Raw genomic sequence first — 20,616 nt, forward strand, 5'->3', positions numbered from 1 at the left:
CATGAATCATCAGGAGTTAAAATTGCTAAAATGTTTTCTTAAAATTGTTTGAGGGTTTTTGTTACAAATAACATTTTAAGACCACTAAAGTTGAAAAATAATAAATTCCACTTGCTCCACTTTTAATTTATTTATGTTAAGGACCTTTATACCCAGATATATTCCCTCTAGATTCTTAAGAAACGCTTCTTTCCCCTTCTCTGTTGCTCACAATTTCAAATTATCTGAGCCATAAGGGTGCTCTGTAGCTGTTGCCCACTAGTGCCATGGGGAAAGCTGCATTGCATCCCACTAATGATGCTCTTCCAACAAAAGCCTGTTTGTAGTGGGAGGGAATGAAGAACAATGGGATTTATTGAAGATGAGAACCTGGTGGTGACTGCAGTGCAGGGAATGGGGGATGATTCTGAATAGCATTTCCAGGAGACAATAAAGAAGAACTGCTGGGGGTAATGTTATCAGTCCTCACATTGTGCTAAGGTAATTTTAACGTGGAAAATTTTATACCTGGGGTGTAAGGAGATGGGTAAACACAGATTGTTAGATTCAAGGGACCTAGAGAGTATGGTTAAGGGCCTGATATGCAGGCTAGGCAGTTCAGAAAAATTTGAATATGAATTGAGTAGACAGACAAATTGGCAGAACACAAAGGACAGATCACTGAGCCATGAACAAACTGAAAAGATTCATAATTCACAGCACATAAAAGGAAACTAGAACCCAGAATTTCAAAAGCACTATAAGATATCTTGACAGCACATTCTGTGAATTTCATACACAACACTAATGAAGTCTCAGCATCAAATAAAATATCCTAACAGGGAGCAATAATATCTTTCTCATCAATATTAGCAAAGAAAAAAAAATAATTAAGAAGAAGAATACAAAGAAGAATACAACTATTTTAAATCTTTCCCAGAAAAATCATAGAAAGCTTTTTTCTTCACATGACCTTCAACTGGAAATTCTGGAATGTTCAAGAAAATGCAAGCTATTGACATTTTAAAAATAATAACCAAAATGCACAAAAAAAGGGAATTATACTGACATGCAATTCATTACAAGATGGCACTAAGATATGCAAATTTGTCAAAATTAAAAATCTTCAACTATTTATTTTTTAAAACTGAATATAGAATCAAAAATCAAAAGAATGGCTGAAGGAGAAAAAAATTTTTAGAGAAATTACTATTCTGTGATTCTGTTATACAAACATCGTATAAATATATAATTTAAATATTCACAGCTTCTTATTCGTTCATATTTTTCAATTGTTAGCAATTTAATTTACTTTTTTTCAAGAAAAATATTAAATAGATTTTTGTTTGTGCTTAGTCATTTATATCTAAGCTGTTGTTTTTCCCTCATGTTGAAAAGCAGTATTGGGAAAATTAGAAATTTAATTAAATAGGAAACAGGAGAGGGCAGTGGAAAGTAGATGAAGTTAAAACAATATTTTCAATTAAAAGTATAATTTAAAACTTTTCCTCTTTAAAACATCCAAATAAAAGCTTCCTCAAAATTCCCCAAAACTCATTTTTATAATTGCTAGGTTTTCATACACCATCATTTCTTGATAAAACTTTTGTTCCACAAATGCATTTAACTGAAGAGATGTCCTCCTATATATACACACAAATCTTTTTACTGATGTGTATGAAAACAATTTTCTTACAACTGAAGTTTTTTGAGGTGACTTCTTCACATACATGCCCTCATGATATATCAAACTGACTATTATATTAGGTGTAATTTTACTTATTTCTAGACACCAAAAATACCAATGTCTGCTTGCAATATCTGCAGAGTTTAGCTACAGTTATCCAAGAGAAAAAGACATTTTAATCTGATCAACCCAGTGCCCTGGAACTGCCAAAGGAGGCAAGTCTGTTCCTTGTTTATTATAGTATGTTCTGGAAACTATCTAAATGGAGATGTCTGCACTTCACCAGCTAAATCCTAACTTTACACTCTGATCTTAGCAACTTCCTCAAACACGACTTCCTTGAAAGGGATGAAAGAAAATCAAGCAAACATAGTAAGTGATTTCTTGAAGGACCTGAACATAATGCCAGTGTAAGCAATATAAACAATAACAAATGCAGCCTTCACATTATATGTAGTAATTCATTGACACTTGGCAATCAAGGCTTTCACCAGTTCGGTTTTGTGGTCCCCCCGCCCCCCAGTATTCCAGTGATATCTAGATAAACAATGCTACATTTCTGCATTGTGATAATGGAATTAGAATATCATGACTGGACATCCCTAGCATTTTTCCAGCAATACCCTGTAGTTACTGAATTTCTGATAGGAGATGTTTAATATATTTGAACACCCTAAGTTCCTTCTGATCTTAGCCCCTTTGAATAAATGCATGGAATTCTGTGTGTGAACAAAAATGTCGTCTCCAAAAGGATCTTAAGTATTTTATGGTTCATATTCTGATTTATCTGGTAGTCTTCTTATCAGGTTCAGTGAGTTCATATTCTATACTGCAAACATATCAAGGATTCCAGGAGAGGCTGACTGCACATTTGACTCCTAGCCTTAGTGGCCCATTTCATAAAAACAGTTGAGAAAATAAACATTCCTGAAATTTCTAGGTGATGCCAAAATCTGCATAGTCCTTCACCGTTTTTTCAGAGTATGAGCCATATGTCTTCCTGATCACAGGCTTTATGTCTCCTTGACCACAACAGAGTTAACAAGATTAAAAGGACATTTAATGAAAGTAGAACATTTTAAACAAAGAGGATACGTACATGACAGCTAGCTGTTCAGACTGATCCTTCTCTGATAAGCTGCCAGAAATGTAAAGGCAGGAAAAGAACCTACCTTCTTACTTCCTTGAATAAGAAGTGCTCCAGCACTTCCAGAGACTGGGAACTGGACAAACAGATTTCAGCAAAAACATTCTCTCTCTTTAAACTCAGAGTCTAGTCACATAAAGAGAAGTCAATTGAATCAATCAGACACAGAAGTACATTAAGCCATTGATGCCTTCAGGCAGACCCACAGCAAGATGGAGTAGAGTTCCCAAATAACTGCACTTACTATCCATCATACATGTATGTCACTACCTGCATTGTGGCAGGCACCAGATGGGTATGCAGTGCATGAGCAGCCCATAGCCTTAAGAGACAAAGTCTTGATTCTTGAGACCAAATTGTAGAACTGAAAAATTTCAGAGAGACAGAGAGGTTTATGAACAGTACTCTGAACATTCAAACATTCATCTCCCGAGTTGCTGAGGAGCATGTGCTTTCTTATAGGAAGCCCACAGTGAACATCTGGATATAGCAATCTCATCTCTGAGCTAGCAACACTAGAAATCAACCACAACAGCAGTGAGCTATCGAGGGGAAAAGTAATCCCTATGATGAGTCCTCCTCATCCTCTTGCAGTCGTCCTCTCCCTGGAAGAAGGGATCCCTACGGGGACTAGTTTTAAGCTGAAATGGTGGGCAAATAGTTCAGTGTGTGATGCCACTGAGGAAATCACACTAAAGTACCTGGCTGTGGTAAACCCTGTGAGTTGTCTAGATAAGATATCTTAGAAAATTGCTGGAGAGGAATGAGTATTAATGGTTCATGCAGATTTAAAAAAAAAAAAAAAGGCTCTGGAGACAACATTTAAGCTGTTAGGAAAAAAAAAAAAACAAACCTGAAATAGCATTTCTTCACATACTTTCAGTATCACACATAGAGCCAAAAATAGAAGTACAGAGGCAAAGCTTTAATCTACAACTGAATAAAGAGCACAAGTCAAAGACATTCAGATTAATCAAGAACAGGAGACATTTCAGAAATTTAGGGAGCTGTTACAGGAGGGACTAACTGCAGCTGAACTGTAAGGGAACCAGATGGCTGGCACTTCAAACAAGGCTTCAAAAAGGTTGTAAAGGAGTCCTTAAACAGAAAAATGGGAAAAAGCTGACAGCTACAATAAAATATGTACCAGATAAAAAGTGTTGAACTGTGGCACAGAGGTGCAAAGATTTAGAGAAGGACCTCAACGAAGGATAGCAAGAGTCAAATGGAAAATAGAGACAAACAGATGGAATGGATCAAATTATTATAATAAGTAAAAACATTTCCTGAAGTGCTTCCATGACACTATTGAATGTCATGCTCCACAGTTATGAGAATATCTAACTGTTCAAAATCAGTATGAGACTTACTTGGAAAGCAGATTGTTACATCACTGCATATTACAAGGGTGTTAAATCAGGGTATAAAGAAATAAAGTAATGATGGCGAGTGTCATGAAAAGTAGCCTTACTGTGATACGGGTCTGAAGTAGAAGTATGCATATGCTCAGTAAAAAGTAATGTTGTTATGTTTATTGACATATTGTGCTTCAATGTTATGTTTCTACAGATCTGTGTGCTTTGACATTAAAGCTCAAAGAGAACAAATTTAACACAGACCTCAGTAAATAGTTCCATTGCATTCCGAGTCATGGCAAAGCAGCTAAGTTAAGAAGGAAATTACAGTTTAATGGAACAGAATTTGAACTTTGTAACCTCTTTCAACCTTATCACTGTGGTCTTACCATAGTCATTCATTATTTGCACTTTAAAATGCCTGCCTATCTCTCACCACAATCAAGGCAAAAGTTTTCACAGAAACTATAATACATTTTCTCTCCTACTTGTCCGTATGAATAGTTATTAGCTAACAGTTAGACCTTAATTCAGATATTTAAAACTAGATCTTTCTGTTGTAGTCATGACTGACTGAGAAGTAACATTTCCGTGTTCAAGCTAGGCTGTTACTGTCCAGGCCTGCATACCAATGGGAAACAAAGAAGGGCAGAAACACATTGAAAGAAATGCTGACTTTACAGTGAATATTTTAAGGAATGAGGTGAAAGCCACGGGATTCTTTAAGAAAGTGGGAAGGGGAACTGATGAGGGTCAGGAAACAAAAACAATCAGATGATATGGGGGGACTGGACCTGGGAAAATAGTACTTTAAGGGATATGGAAGAAGGGTAGGACGATTCTTTCATTATTGAAAATATATATGCCTCAGCAGGCAGAAAAGTAAGAAAGACTTTTATCTAAAATTAAGTTACGGCACTTCTATCAGTAAAAGTCTTTAGCCCCCCCAAAAGTTTCTTTTGTGATTGGCACAGCCTGGATTATGGGTCAGTGTACTATGAGCAAATTTATACAGTAATCAGATGTCAAGTAAGACTAGATATGGATGGTGATTACTTTAAACGATTTTGCTCAATTGAAGCGACAAGCAAGTTACAAGAGAAGCTTCTAATAAAAACATTCTCATACATGAAAAACTGGAGTCTATATGGTGTGTTTAAGAATTTATAGATAATGGGATTGGTTTAGGGCACTCTTTACAGATCCAGTTCATTATTTGTTGTTTGGGTTTTTTCTCCTACTGCTGTTTATGTGAGTGCAGTGAGGCAGTCTATAGATCAAGCTGAACTAGTTCCCCGAGACAAAAAAAGCCCAGGGAAAAGAGGAAGCAAAAGTGTCTCATCAATGTTCCACTACCAGAACAGCATTTCCTACAATTATCACCAGCTCCATGGTAGGAAGGAGAAAGAGATATCTCCATTTTCTCTACAAAGTATGACCTACACGGATGGAGATAATGAACTTTGCAACAACTTAGGGTGGGACCTTGACAGCAGAATGTCTTGATCTACCCCAAAAACTTAAATCTGTCTGAATTTAAAGATAAGGCCCGTCAGAAACAGGCATGGCTTTAAGAAGAGCAAAAGACAGGAAAATTATGAACATTAAAGAAGTCACAAGTCTGTTAGTTTTAAGCTAACAAATAAAATAATACTACTTTTAGAATGTCAGGTCTTAGTAAGTCATCTAATGAAATGAATGCATTAAAGTAAATTTAAATGAGACTGCACCATCTGTTTAATAAAGTATATCAAGATTGGTTTGGTTTTACATTTTAAAGACAAAATTTGAAAAGTATTTTTCAGAAGTAGTAACTAACCTGCCTTGTGAAGAGATATATAAATATCTGTTCAATCATATTACTATCAAAATTAGTATTTGCTATAAATGTAATGAATCTTGACAAGTTTTCTTTCATGAACACATCTTTTTTATGTGCTTGTTTTAGAAGGAATTTAAAATTAGCATATTTATTGGGCTTTTTTTGTTGTTTTGTTTGGGTTTTTTTAAAATGTATCAGGCCAGTAAATACAGACCAGTGTAATATTTCTCTTTCTGGGGGGAACCTAACAAACCTAACTGCAAACCTAACAAATAGTCATACTCTGTCAGGACATATTTATATTCACTTGCATTATCTCTTGAGGCAAAATTAAAAATTGCATTGCACAGCTTGTTTCTGACCCTTCTCTTTAAGCCATAGTGCTGAAGAGTTATGTTGAGGCTTCATGCATAATCATATACTTCCACCTTGGTTCTGATTCTTCAACCACTTGCTGGCTGACTCTCTCAAGACAACACCACAGTTTTGCTGACCAAAATTTGTGTCCTTAAAATATATGGTACAGTTTCAAATATGGGTTGTGTTTTCCACACAGATTTCACATGAACACTACAGGAGTAAAAAGTAGTTTAATGCGCCATACTCTGATGCTGTTTTCTACAATTTCCTACACTTACAGAGAGCAAAAGACTAGGCAGATGAGTTATTTAGGCAATAAATAGCCCTCAGAGATAACATGGGATTCCTTTTATAAGATTTCAGAGCAACAGATGGTTTTCCAGACTGATATTTCTTGTGCTTGCAGAATGCATTGCTTATTGTACAGACTGACAAGGAGAAAAAATTATGATGATGCCTGCAGCAAATTACTTGCTCTGTATTGCTGTCCACAGGCCACTGACTCAGAGGATTTCCCAAGACTGAGAGTAAAAGGAAATAGCCTGTCTCAAATAGGAAACATTCAATATGCTCAAAAAGGATGTATCACTTTTCAGACCAGAAAGTCTGTGGACGTAAACTTTTTTCTCCCAGTAGTTCACGCATACCAATGAAATACTGCTGCATTTCCTTTTTGCAGAGTTTTGCACTACTGTAGAACCGGTTTTGTCTTAGATGTCGGAGTTTTAGACAAAGTATTGAATGTATTTTAAGAAATAGTTTTACAAATGATGATAAAGCCTGTTTCCTAATGCTTTTTCTTTTGTAGTTGATGACAACCTGTTTTCTGGCCATAGCATTTATGATGACTGTTCCACATGTATAACCTGGTCTTAATAAAGTATGAGCTCACACAGCAGTGTTTTCCTCAGCTGTGACACATGGACTGGCAAGAAGCAATGCATTTCCATTTTATCAACACCTTCAGAAATGTTATTATCTTTGAATTGATCTCTGCTGCTGCGCAGAATCCACATGCAGTAAACTAACACAGGGCATGCACCAATCAGCCATCTCTAATGTAGAAATGTATGCACAGTACAGTCATCTTGCTTATTCCCTTAATATATTAGCTTAGACGCACTGCTCACTCAGTAATTTTCACAGTACTGGTGAGACCAATATTATGAGACCATCTAAGTGACACTTAGATCTTAATGGTACCTACTGTAATTCCAGTTACTGCTCCACTCCCTTTTTACTGTTTTAATGAGTTTGCTTGCATTCAAATTTATTTTGTTAATGGTTTTATGATATTGACAGACTGCCATTAATTAGTACCAACAGGAACAGTAAGTTGCTCCTCAAACTTTTTTTGACACCTTCCATCCTGATAAGATATTTAATTGCTGATCCTCTACTCAGAAGAGGCTGTCAACGAAGCTAACTATGGGATGGTTTTGTGACATGTATCAGATTTCAAATCAGAACACTAATTTGATTTTCACTTCTGACTAGAGTTGATTTCCTGCTTTACTTAAACCTTTTTAAAGTCTCATTTGATAATAAAGTCTATATTCCTCTTCCCTTTTTACCAAATATGTTTTTCAAAGTGTGGGAATGTGGTCAAATTGAGAATATTCCTCTATCTTTTATTAATGTAATAAAATCAGAGAATCATAGAATATCTCAAGATGGAAGGGACCACTAAGGATCATCGAGTCCAACTCCCTGCTCCTGGCAGGACTACCTAAAACTAAACTATATGACTAAGAGTGTCATCCAGACACTCCCTGAACTCTGACAGGCTTAGTGCTGTGTCCACTTCCCTGGGGAGCCTGTTCCAGTGACTGACTACTGTCTCAGTGAAGAACTTCTTCCTAATAATCATACTGCTTTCAGAAGTAGGTATTATAATGGTGTATTGGGAGCAGGTGCCCAGGCGCTGGCAGTGGAGCTTCAGAGCAGCCTCTTTGAGGAGGGACTGGGGCTGCCCCGGGCCGGACACAGTCCCAGCTGGCTCCAACCCATCCACCACAGGGCACAGCTGGGCCCCTCAGCTGAGGTGGTGGCACCTCAGGGAAAATGTATTTAAGAAAGGGTAGAACACACTGGCCAGCAGCTCTGAGAAAGGGGAGAAAAATGCGAGAGGAGCAGCAGGGAGAAAAATGTGAGAGAAACAGCCCCACAGACACCAGGGCTGGAGAAGAAGGAGGGGGAGATGGGGCTCCATGCACTGGAGCAAAGATTCCCTTGCAGCCCGTGATGGAGATTCTGCTGTGGCAGGTTGTCCTCCTGCAGCCCGTGGAGGGCCACACTGGAGCAGATCTCCACCTGCAGCCCATGGGAAGGACCCATGCTGAAGCATGTGAAAAGTGTGAGGAGGAAGGAGCAGCAGAGATGAAGTCTTATGGACTGACCATAAGCTCCATTCCCCATGCCCCTGCACTGCTCAGTGTGAGGAGGTAAATAGCCAGGAACAAAGTAGTGACGTTGAGCCTAGAAGAAGATGTGGGCGTGGGGATGTGAGCAGAAGCTGTTTCTAGTTTTTCCTTTGTTTCCCACCATTCTACTCTACCTTTAGTTGGCAAGAAAATAAACTAATTTTCCCCAATTTAAGTAAATTTTGCCCATGACAGTAATTGGTAAGAAATCTCCCCATCTTTATCTCAGCCAATGAGATTTTTCATCTTATTTTCTCCCCCTGTTCTTTTGAGGTGGAGGAGTGAGTGAGCAGCTTGGGGGGCATCTGGCAGCCAGCCAAGGTCAACCCACCACAAATGGTATTTGTTTAGATGCAGATAACAGCTTCAATTAATGCAGCTTTCTTCAAAATCACTTCTGTTAAAGTTATTTACAGACCTGGAAAAACAGTTCAGATGTAAAGGCTGATTGAATTCTTAAACTCTCTGTGATTAAGCCAACCTTTTTAACAGTAATCAAGCTTATTGAAAGCTGCATATAAAGTATTTGCAAAACAAACTATCTTAATATTTCAGAAGACGTTTAGGATAAAAATATTTTATAGCAAACTGCAAACTGCTGCAAAATATGTTTTGTAAAGAAACTAACTAAATAGTAGTTCTGCTGCTGTACAAGAAGAGCACAAGCCAGTATGGCTAAAATTTGATACTCAAACAAATATTCATGTTTCACAATACTGGACATGTATGTATTCCAGTGTACTTAGCAGACTGTAGCTAAATAAGCTAGGGCAGTCCCAAAATTTATTAGTTTAAGTAAGATTCTCTGTACTGTATTAAAATCTAACCAGATTAGTGATACTCTTATCATATCTAGTGTTATAAATACGAGTGAATACTAGTATAATTTTAAAAATCTATTAATAGAATATGTCCTTCCTGGTTTATTGTCTATCATAGACATACCGCTTGCATTTTGGTTCACTGTCAACATGACCTGTGAATGTAAAAGACAGAAAGAATAATGTTGTTTATACTGAAGCAAGGTGAGACTTGTATACATCTCTACAAAGTCCAATTAATGTTCCACATGAGAAAAAAAGGATGTGATTCTTCAGTCATAAGAAAGTCTCTTTACACAAATCCAGATCCCATTAGGCAGGGCACTTGCTAGCTGAATTCCTGAACTCATTTCCAGTTAATTATATGCTAAGTGGCATGGCTGCTCATGCACAACAATTGATTCTCTAAATGGAAAGGCCAACAGCAAAAGTAATCTGCAGTACTGCTCACTAAAACAATCCTCTGTTGAAAGTATTCAGAGACAAGCCAGTTGTTAAACTGCCATTCACTTAAAATTAAGTGCATTTCCTATACCATTTTTTTTCTCCCTCCACTCAAGACATCACAAATGTTAAATAAGTTATTCAATTAAAATATGAAATTAGTCATTGACAGCTCCTCTCCTTTAAAATAATTTAAATAGACAATAAATTTAAGGAGGATTTTGCCATTTATTTTTTTTTTTTTTATTATAATGGAAAAGCACACATGCTCCCAGAAAATCCGAAGCCATTTTGGATGAGAGATTCTCCCAAACCAAGTACTAGTAGTGTTGGGTTTGTGTGTGGCAGGGTTTTGGTAGCAGGAAAGGGGCTGCAGAGCTGGCCTCTGAGAGAAGCTGCTGGAAGGTCCCTTTGCTCCAAGTCAGACCCACCTCTGGCCAAGTCATTTAGTGATGGTGGCTGCTATTTAATAGAGCTACATTAATTTCCATTTAGTACAGCTGCTACATATTTAAGAAGGGGAACCTGAGGGCCCGAGGAATTGTGAGGGAGATACTTATGCAGACACCAAGGTCAGTGGAAGAAATGAGGAAGGATGAGAAGGGGAGGTGCACCAGAGCAGAGCCTCCCCTGCAGCCCGTGGTGAGAGGTCAGGCCGTGCCCCTATAACCCATGGAGGTCACTGCTGGTGCAGATGCCCCCTGCAGCCATGCCGGAGCAGGTGGCTGTGCCTGAAGAAGGCCGGGACTCTGAGGGAAGCCCCCGCTGGAGCAGTTCATCACTGGGAGAATTGCGACCTGTGGGAGGGACCCACACTGGAGCAGTTCATGAAAAGCCGCAGCCTGTGAGCGGGACTCATGTCAGAGAAGGTTCATGGAAGACTGTCTCCCATGAGAGGGACCCTACACTGGGAGAGGGGAAGAGTGTGAGGAGTCCTTCCCCTGAGGAGGAAGGAGCGGCAGAGACAATGGATGATAACTGACCACAACCCCCATCCTCTGCCCCCCCTGTGCTGTTGGAGGAGAGAAGGGAAAGAAATCATGAACAAAACTGATCTTGGGAATAAAGGGGGGAAAGGTGTTTTAAGATGCAGCTGTATTTCTCACTGTCCTACTCTGACTGGTAAATTGATGGTGTTTAAACTAAAGTGATGTTCTTTTTTTTCCCAAATCAAGTCTGTCTTCTGCCCATGATCATAATTGTGGGGTCATCCTTCCCTGTCCTTGTCTCAATCCACAAGCCTTTTGTTGTATTTTCTCTTCCCCATCCCACAGCAGGGGATGAGTGAATGAGCGGCCACGTGGTGCTCAGTTGCCTGCTGGGCTTAAACCAGGACACTAGTTAAAAGTCTAGCTATGTACATACACTGTAATACATTATGCAATATGTCACATCTACCTACATAACTAATGGGGTACTATCTCATTGCAAAAATAAAGGATTTTCTTGTTTTTGATGAAATTATAGAAGAAAACAAAAATGTCCAGCCTTCACTGACTGATCCCTATGATTCCGTGGAGCCCACCAAAGTTAATGAGAGGTTGAGTGAAAACCATTGTGACTACTGCATATGAAGCTCTGAAGCCCTATTGAATTTTCTAGTTTGTCCTATTATATGTCAAAATAGATATTCCCTTCCTTTTCTAAATTGGGACTGGGAAATAAGGACAACAGAAGCTCCTTTTCACTTTCAGAATTGCTACTACTTCCATGGGGTAAGGGGAGAAAATAATTTGTTTTCTTTGAGATACATAGCCAAAGTTACGGGAAGTTTGAAAGAAAGTATTAAAAAATAAACCAGCATTTTTAAGAGAGTCAAAGAGCATATAGGATAAATTATAAATAGCAAAACCTATTTTCCTTTCCACAGTTTTCCTAATAGCAAAGTAGATCAGATTTTCTAAAGTAAGCATCACAACATCTGTGTCCAGATCGTATTGTTTGTCACAGCTGTAACTCTCTGAAAATCTCAAACCTCTCCTTCACTTACTTAATATTGTACTTAAAAATGAGAAGACAGAACAATGTTCCTGTTTTGCTAGGAAACATTAACACAAACAGTTTTTACCAGCTACAGCAGCAAGCAATTTAGGTGCAAAGTAGGCTTTTGTAGAGAGCATCTGCACCATAATGAATACTTTGTTTAGTGCCACTATACACCTATGTAACCAGAAAAGGCTGTCTTGTTTTCTGTGCCACTGTTGTCTGCACTAATTGGATGAGAATTGATAGTATCTCTGTTGCATCAATGCTTATGTTTTCTCCCTGTGTACTGTGTAGTGCTGTATAAGCAATGGAACAAGAAATAATAGCAAAAAGCAAAATGTTAGGTGGTTTTGGTTTTTTTTCAGTTAGCTCATCATTTAGAGTTTTATACAAATTTGAACCTTAAACTTAGTTTCAGAAAGCTCTGTACAATGCACATTCTTGCCCTTTTGTTATTCACATTAAGAGGAATCAAAAGCTTTTCATTTAAGCATAAATTGTATTTAAAAAGAAAGTACAGAAAAAAAAGGATCATTTGTACTAAATGAATGGGACTCCGATTAGCCTTTAATAACTTTGGTAAGCTAGTTAGTGAAAAACAAAACAAACCAGGAAAAATATTATTGGACTTTTATTTAAATTACTGACAAAAAAGGACTACGTGGCTGGTGATCTGTTCTTCTCAATTTACCCCCTTGGCAACCCAGCACTGGGAGATGCACAGGCTCAATTTCATGCCTTCCTATTCATTTTTTCCTTCTCTGCTTTCCACCTGTAAACCATATGTAGGTTTGAGTTTACACATAATTCTCCAGGACATATGGTCACCTCGGAATGTCCATATAACTTCTGGTGTTTTGATTTATAAATCCAGAAAGGCCATCTTGTGAGCAACAAAAAGGGCATATAACTTCATTATTATCACAGAATGGTGAAAAAAACCTTTTCACTCTCAAGAGACACAAAAGCTTCAGAGATCCTGCACTCTAATGTGTATTTTTGAGGTCAGAAGTTTAAGTGCATTTTAAAAGGAGAAGGTGAAACTCAGAAAATAATTTCCTATCTCATTTCTAGCTATTTAATATCTTTACAGAAATTATGCCAATATCTTACATGCAATGGTAATACTGAAGTATTTAACATATCTTCAGCACCAGCTAGCAGTCAGAGGGAGTTCAAGAAAATACAGTGTGATAAGCCAGCTCTCCATACATGTGCCAAAAGACAGGAACAGCTCACACAACAAATATGAAATAGGCTTTTCTGTCAAGAACGAATATCCTAATATGACATGTCACTCTAATACTCTGCTATCATGCCTTGCCAAAGGTGGAATTTGTCCAAGGGATTGATTTAAAAGACAGTAACATTGTATTAATTCCAGAAATAAAACAGAAGGAGCCAACACAGCAAATATGAAAGGGAGAGCCAACAAATCACTGGGGAAAAAATTAACATAAACAAGATAGTGAGCTACTCTGTATCTGCAGGATTGTTCTAACTTTGGAAGAAACTAAGAAGTGAAAAAGGCAGTAAAAATGAAATCTAAAGCAAAATTAACATTTAAATATGCATTGTATTATGAAAAACAAACCAAAACTTGGGAGGCAGTTTTTCCTGTTGCAACAAAAATAATAAATAGGCAGTTTAGGAGTAAACACAGCTGAAAGCAATTCTAACAACAGTGAATGTTGAATGGCTGTTGCACAAAGTGCACTGAAATTTTACTTTCCAATTACCTCTGTGGGGTACCTGTTACTGAATGGTGAAAAGTGCAGGATACAACATACCAACGGAAAGACATTCAAGAAGAGAAAGGAAAAAAAAATGTTTTGAAAGTGGGTCTCCAAGAGCACGTTACTGAAGAGTGTATCAAACTAAGGCCCTAAGTATCTGAGACTGTTAAATGCTGTACTCTTGAGAATTCATTTATTCCATAAGAAAGAATTTCATTTCAGTCATCAACAGAGTAATCAGAATGTATAATTTGTTAAATTTATACAGCAGTTTGAAATATTCTAAGAGGCAGAGGGATTTTAACTATTAGATGATTGTCATAATACTAAAGAAGGCACAAACTTGATATTGGCGATCAAAGGGAAGCACAACTGCAAGTGTCACATCTTGCATATGAATAATTTAAAAACATGGTTCTTTGTATGTGCGGATGAGGACTCAGGTAATGTATTCATCATCATTTCCAATAGACACTTGAACAGCTCTTGTGAAAACATGTATTTATTTTCCCGTGATACGGTACTTCGATAAAAGCTTTAAAAACACAGCAGAAAGGTTTAGTTGTTAGTATGACAAATCAGTGTCAAAATAAAATCTCACCTCACTGTTTTTGTAACCTTTTTGAGCAAGGTAAATGGGTAAATGATGGCATGGTGCATATCCATGCTTATCATGCCATAATAATGACCAGTAGTAAAGAAAAAATTAGATTGTCAACTACATGTAATGTCTTATGAAGTAGTAGTGGCCTCTATTCACTTAAAGGATGTAGGCGCCACTTCCATTAGTGACACTTTTCAGTCCTTTGTGGACAAAGTAAATAGTTCCATGTATATCAGCAACCAGTCCAGTGGTATAGCAGTACAAGACAGGATCCCTCCCAAATAAGTTGAGGCACATCTTTCGCTGCATCTGGAAATAGGAAATCATTTATCCTTATTTAAATTTCCAGTATAGTCAATAGAGTGGCAGGTGCCTCTAGAAATCTCCAGAGGGAGATTTAGTCTGACTAATTTAGACAGACAGACACAGGGGTGTTTTCTACTGTGGTAGCATTTTCTAAAATTATGAAGTCTTTATCTCACCAGTAAAAATACGAGCTCCAAGTAACATTTATTCTTTTCAAAAGCAGTATCTTTTTGAGATTGTCTTCTGAAGGAAGAAAAACACTGAAATGACCAAATGTCCAATCACCTGTAGTCACAGCACCAAAATATCATAACTTACTCATAACCTCAGTATTTGGACTTGCAGGAAAGACAAATGAATCGTGTTTTTAAATTACAGGGGAAGAAAGAAAAATAATTACCATTATTATTGCTGCCATATGCAACTGACTGCTTATCATGGTTGCCTATTAGAGTGATAGTTGCAGATAGTAATACGTAAGAGACTATGCACTGAACCCATTATTTGCCTACCGTGAAGATAAATGAAGAAGAGCCCATCATTTAAAACACTCCATAACACCCACCTGTACAAGTAAGGATTTTTACAGAAAAAGGTGACTTTGTCAAGCCATTTTCAGCACAGACTGGTTCAGCAGAGTTTGTGTTAGTTCCTCTAATTGCACCTTGTTGCTGTGAATACAAACCTGTGGAGTCCAGAGTATAGATTATAGCAGTCAGGGTCCAGTGGAAGCAAAAAGTTCTATTGATTTTTGGTAAATCCACAATTTACAGAAAAAGAAGGAGGATTACTGTGAGCCTCTCACAAAGGAGAAGTGACCAGAAATGACAGCCTGCTGGGAAGAGATACTGACACTTATGCAACAAAGTTATCTGTTCTTCTTTTGGTATTTGGTAATATTTAGTCATTTGTACAATAAATACATACAGTCTAATTTTCTGAGTTCACTCACTATCTCTTACATGGGCTCTTCCTTTACATCTCAGAATATTCACCTTCCTACACTTATGCTGGGACTCTTGAAAGAAAGAAGGGAATTTGTGTAACTGGTGAGAAAGGGGGTCATCTGCTTTGATGAGAAAGAGAAAAGGTTTCAGAAAACAATGAAGCTTTCTAACAGTTTTTCTGTCCTGGATTTACTAGAGACACTTACTTTTTCTGGTCTGAAAGGATAAAATGTAATCAGGATATATTTTTCAATCTGACTTAAATTATGCACTCTAAATGCAAAACTGGTAATCCTTTTCAAATTAGTGCTTCTATGGCTTAATCATCTTTTTTAAATAATTAGAAAATTATATATAATCATAAAATGAGATTTTTTTTTAAAGAGCTCCCCATATCTATATCTATATATATATATGTACGTATATGTGTGTGCTAAATATTTCTCTTTAGAAAGTGATACATTTCCAGCTTGTGTGTTCAAACTGACAACCTCTTGGAAAGGGCTCAAAAACATGACACAAAGGTGAAATCCTCCAGACCAGACACCTAACTACAGGCATTTACAGTTTAGATGCCAACATGTGGGCAATGTATCCAAACTCCTTTTATATTGTGCAAGACTAAAGAACTACTGTTCTACTTATCCTGAAGCATACATTTACATATGGCCAAATGAACAGCTCTCTAAGGGCCAGGGACTAGACCTATATATAAGGAAAGCTTAAACACCTAAAGGCAGTGTCTAATGAAAGAACGAAATTTCACCCCTGCTGCAAATAAATGCCACGGGTTATCACTGATTAAATTACATTTCAGTGCATTTCACCATTTTTACTGTGAAAAGTACCAGAAGCAAAACTTCTGATTCTTTGCCACGTACTGATATTTACAAAGTGGCAGAGACTGTTCAGTCCTGAATGTCTTGGAACCTTGAAAGGCTGTACAAGGAAATGAAAATCAGGCTATACTGATACTACACTGATACACAGAGCTCTGACTGTGGTTGAGAAGGAAGGACCATATCCTATCACGACAACATGAGACAGAATGAAATGCTACTTGGATATCTTGCATCTTGAAATGTTTAAGAGCCGATGTGAAAAGTCATGCAAACCTGAATTACCACATATTTCTTTTCTCCTAATACAGAGAGCAAATGGCTACATACAAAACACAACTAAACAAAAATGTACTTGTTTAGCAAGCAAGGTTGCAGTAACATAGATTTTTTGTAAAATATTTATAGTTGCCTCCATAAATAGCAAGTTATATATTACCCTGCCAATCTATGCCACCTTAAAGTAAAATTAAAATATATAAACTTTACCAATTGTAGGAATTATTAGGTCTGAAAAACAGGACAAATATTTTTTTCTACTAAATCAGCTATTTAAACTTTTGCAGTGCAGCAATACTACTTGCATAGAGTGCTAGACTTAAGTATGACACCATCTATCTCTGAGGCAACACCACAATCCATTAAACTCCCCTTATTTAATCTGTCCATCATAAGCTTAATATGTGATTCATCCTTTTCATCTCACAGAGGACAAAAAGGTGATCTTTTGTATGTGTATCTCTAATTTACACTCCCCATCCTCCATTCCCAAGCAGCAAATGTTAGAGAAAAAAGCTTTTTCTGCAGTTTGCTCAGCCCTTTTATCTGAGGAAAAGCAGTTATATGTCAGGGCTCTGAGGAATTTGATTCTCTCTTTATCCTCTGACCCTATTTCCATACTCAGCTGCAAGAAAGGAAACTATCCCATAGAAAGATATTTGGAGGTTAGTAAGACTTGCAGTATGTAAATTGTATGTCCTTCTCCCCAAGACCCACTGTAGTCTTTTGGGACAAGGGCATATAAGCTCTCAAAATGAAATACCTTATAACGGAGTTGTTCTATTCCACTCTTTTAGATCCTCACTTGAGGAAACAAGTCTCTAGAGGAAAACAACACAATGAAACGTACAGTGCAGATTTAATATCAAAGAAAGAGGGCATTCCTGATAGATGAAGGACCTTGAGACTTATCCAGTAATACTTGCAATGGTTTTCTTTGCACAGTAATTTGTGGTTCTTAATTAAGTCATAGTATCTCTTTGGAGGGAAAATTGTATTCATTTTTTCACCATTCTAGTCACCATTTTAATAAAGAGAGACAAAAGTATGCTAAGGCTGGAGGGCTACAGAAGATATTTCTTTTAAGAAGGAAAGAATAATGACTGCCTTTGAGCTTCAATCTGGATGCCACTTCTCCCAGAAAACAACCTTACTGACAGAAAATAAATTTTTATGTTTTTATCCTATTTCACCACTCTTTCCTTTGTTGTCAGAGAAGAGTTATTGTTCAGAAATAGAGAAATAAGAACCAAGAGAGTTTATCATTAAGTTATCAGTAATATTTCATCTCCAGAAAGCATTTGGGAAACTGTATTTAAAAGCTGCGAAGGAGATGGAAAAACAAAATTAAAGCGAGTCCTTAGATGGAACTAAATGCACTAGGCAAGGAGGAGCTGTCTAATGTCTCTAATTCTCATGTTTGGGGAATGAGGTAGAGAAGGGGAGTGGAGACCATAAAGATGCCAAGCGTGCATGCCCTCCCTAAGTAGCCTCTCCTTTTACCAGAGCAGATGACAGGATATTGTGTTAGATGGGTCACTGACAAGAAATTTCAGTAAAACATTTCTTTTCACTGCGTCTTCAGATCAGAGTGGAAACTTACGTTTTTAAATCAAAATACAGAGTTGTCAGCAAAATTGTTGGTTTCAAAAGAATCAGGTTTTTTTCCTGTAGTTCAGCCTATCTGTGCATATAGATACCGCACGTTACAAAATATACCTGTAATCCTTTAAATGTATCACAATGTTATGTGCAGAACCATGTCAGAATTGACTGTCTTGTAAGCCTTAAATTTAGTAACTCACAGATACGTACATCTGGTAATGAACACCAACTCCTTTAGCAAGCATGCTATTCTTGTTCAAACTTCTTAGCTTTTCTATCTGGCATCTAAACAAAAGAACTCACAGCAAGACTAGCTAAGAAAGAACCTAGATTTAGTAAAGAGGGAAGAGAGAAATTATGTTCTATTGTTTTTTAAACATATGCAACCAGTTAATATCCCTAAATTATACCGTTTGTGCTACTCTACGCTCACTGCAATGACAAGATGGGGTGCTCACAGGTACAGATGGTCCAGCTGTCAGAATCTGACTTCCTACACTTATATAACATATGCAAACCTTTTAACTAAATCATTTTAACAATTGAAGTGAGACAATGAGCAAGCAGTGTTTTGCTGTTGAGGTGCACTGAGCAGCAACTTGAATTAAAAATTAACCATTAATGTACAGTAAATTAATACTTTCACTACCAGAGTGTTCTTTAGTACTACACTATATCTATAGGTAAAAGCAGCTTACCTGAATAACATGTTTCAGCTTGTCAATAATTTGACTTATTACAGGATCTGTTCCCTTCACTTTTACTTCTGGATTTGCAGACTGAGCTTTGATTCCACTGCCAACCACACGATGAGTATAGCTAGTTTAATACACAAACACACACACAAAAATGGTTTGGTAAGTTATTCTACTTTCAGAGAGTCATCTTGATTCTGTAATTCTGTGATCTTCTAGTTTGTGTTAACTCTCATAGCATCAACAATTCCACTTTAATGAGATGCATTAATTTTGTGCACGTTTTTCACATAAAAGAAATACAGCATAGTATAATTACTACATTCCACAAAGTTGTATTATTTATTATAGCTTTAATTTTACTACAAACTTTAACAAGAAGAGAGTTGTTTACATTTTGAAGCAACAAACATTCAGCCCTATGCATGTGTTTTGTGTGGGCAAAGACTGTCCTCCATTTTGGTCTTGCTAAATATAAACTACATGGTGACTGCTTAAATGCATGGCATTTCTGTTTTTTAAAACAAACTCCAGATCCTACATTGTATGTTCATAACTGCACCTGAAGTTTCCTAATGCTTTCATGAATTCACATGCAGATAGAATATTTATTGCAGGACAACAGCCAAATTGTGGACAAATTATTCAGCATTACATAACTGATGTAAGTACAGAGTAGGCCAAAATTCACCTAATAGATAGTTATGTAAAAAGGAAGTTATAGAAACCAGATATATGCTGATTCAAGAAGAAATGGTGTAGTAACTAGAACATTGTTTCTAATACATCAAAACTCAAAATATATAGACCATTTAGCAGAATTCTGTGGCTTATTAAGGTGCACTTCTTCATTCAACTTCCCATGTGATATGCAATACTCAATTTATGCAAGAAAAACTGAGTATCTACCTTCTCATCACTGATACTGTACATTATGCAAATACCCTCCATATGTTAGGTTTTGTCTGCACACTCTACAAGAGGATAGCTCTATATATCTCTGTCTCAAAAATATTTTGCCAGCTGTTATGCTGTAAGGAAAAGAAAGCAAAGAACCCTGTCAGGAATGGAGTAAAGAAATGCCTAATTCCCGCCTATTAGATCTGCATATGAGCACAGACAACACGGCATATTCAAATTTTGCAGAATCTTTTTTATGAGAAACATTGAAGATCCTCTTAGTTCTGCAGAAAACCTTCTATGTACGCTAAGCCATGAACACTGTTCATTAAAACAAGGTTGCCACATAACAATGATATTTTTGTCTTTGATCTTTGCTTGATTATTGCATTAAGTGAGAATAAGGATATTCCTAAGGAAGTTTACATGGACCCAGATACGATTCCTAAATTGACATTGGCCATGTTCATAGATAAAAATTAACTCTGACATACAGAAAGACTCTAAGTTTTCAACAGACCACAGAGAGCACAATTTGCCTTCTACATGTGTAACAAAAATCAGTAGTTCCTTTAGCCATTACGAGAACACACTTTTTGGACTACATGTTCTGCAAAATGCCTCAAAAGTGAACTAATTCTAAGCCTCGGCAAAATTTTCCCAGAAGGTAGATCCAGCAGT

The 20,616-nt window shown here is 37.1% G+C and overlaps 1 protein-coding gene across 1 annotated transcript in view; it reads right to left on the bottom strand.

Annotated features, from left to right (window-relative positions):
* Positions 1 to 20,616, bottom strand: part of GPC5 (glypican 5) — a 725,946-nt gene that overhangs the window by 449,449 nt on the left and 255,881 nt on the right. Inside the window, exon 6 of the mRNA XM_074930948.1 lies at positions 19,039 to 19,159. Within this exon, the coding sequence (XP_074787049.1) occupies positions 19,039 to 19,159 (121 nt within the window). The remainder of the gene's footprint in view (positions 1 to 19,038; positions 19,160 to 20,616) is intronic.

The sequence above is a fragment of the Athene noctua genome, chromosome 1 (assembly GCF_965140245.1).
Source record: "Athene noctua chromosome 1, bAthNoc1.hap1.1, whole genome shotgun sequence".
NCBI lineage: Eukaryota > Metazoa > Chordata > Aves > Strigiformes > Strigidae > Athene > Athene noctua.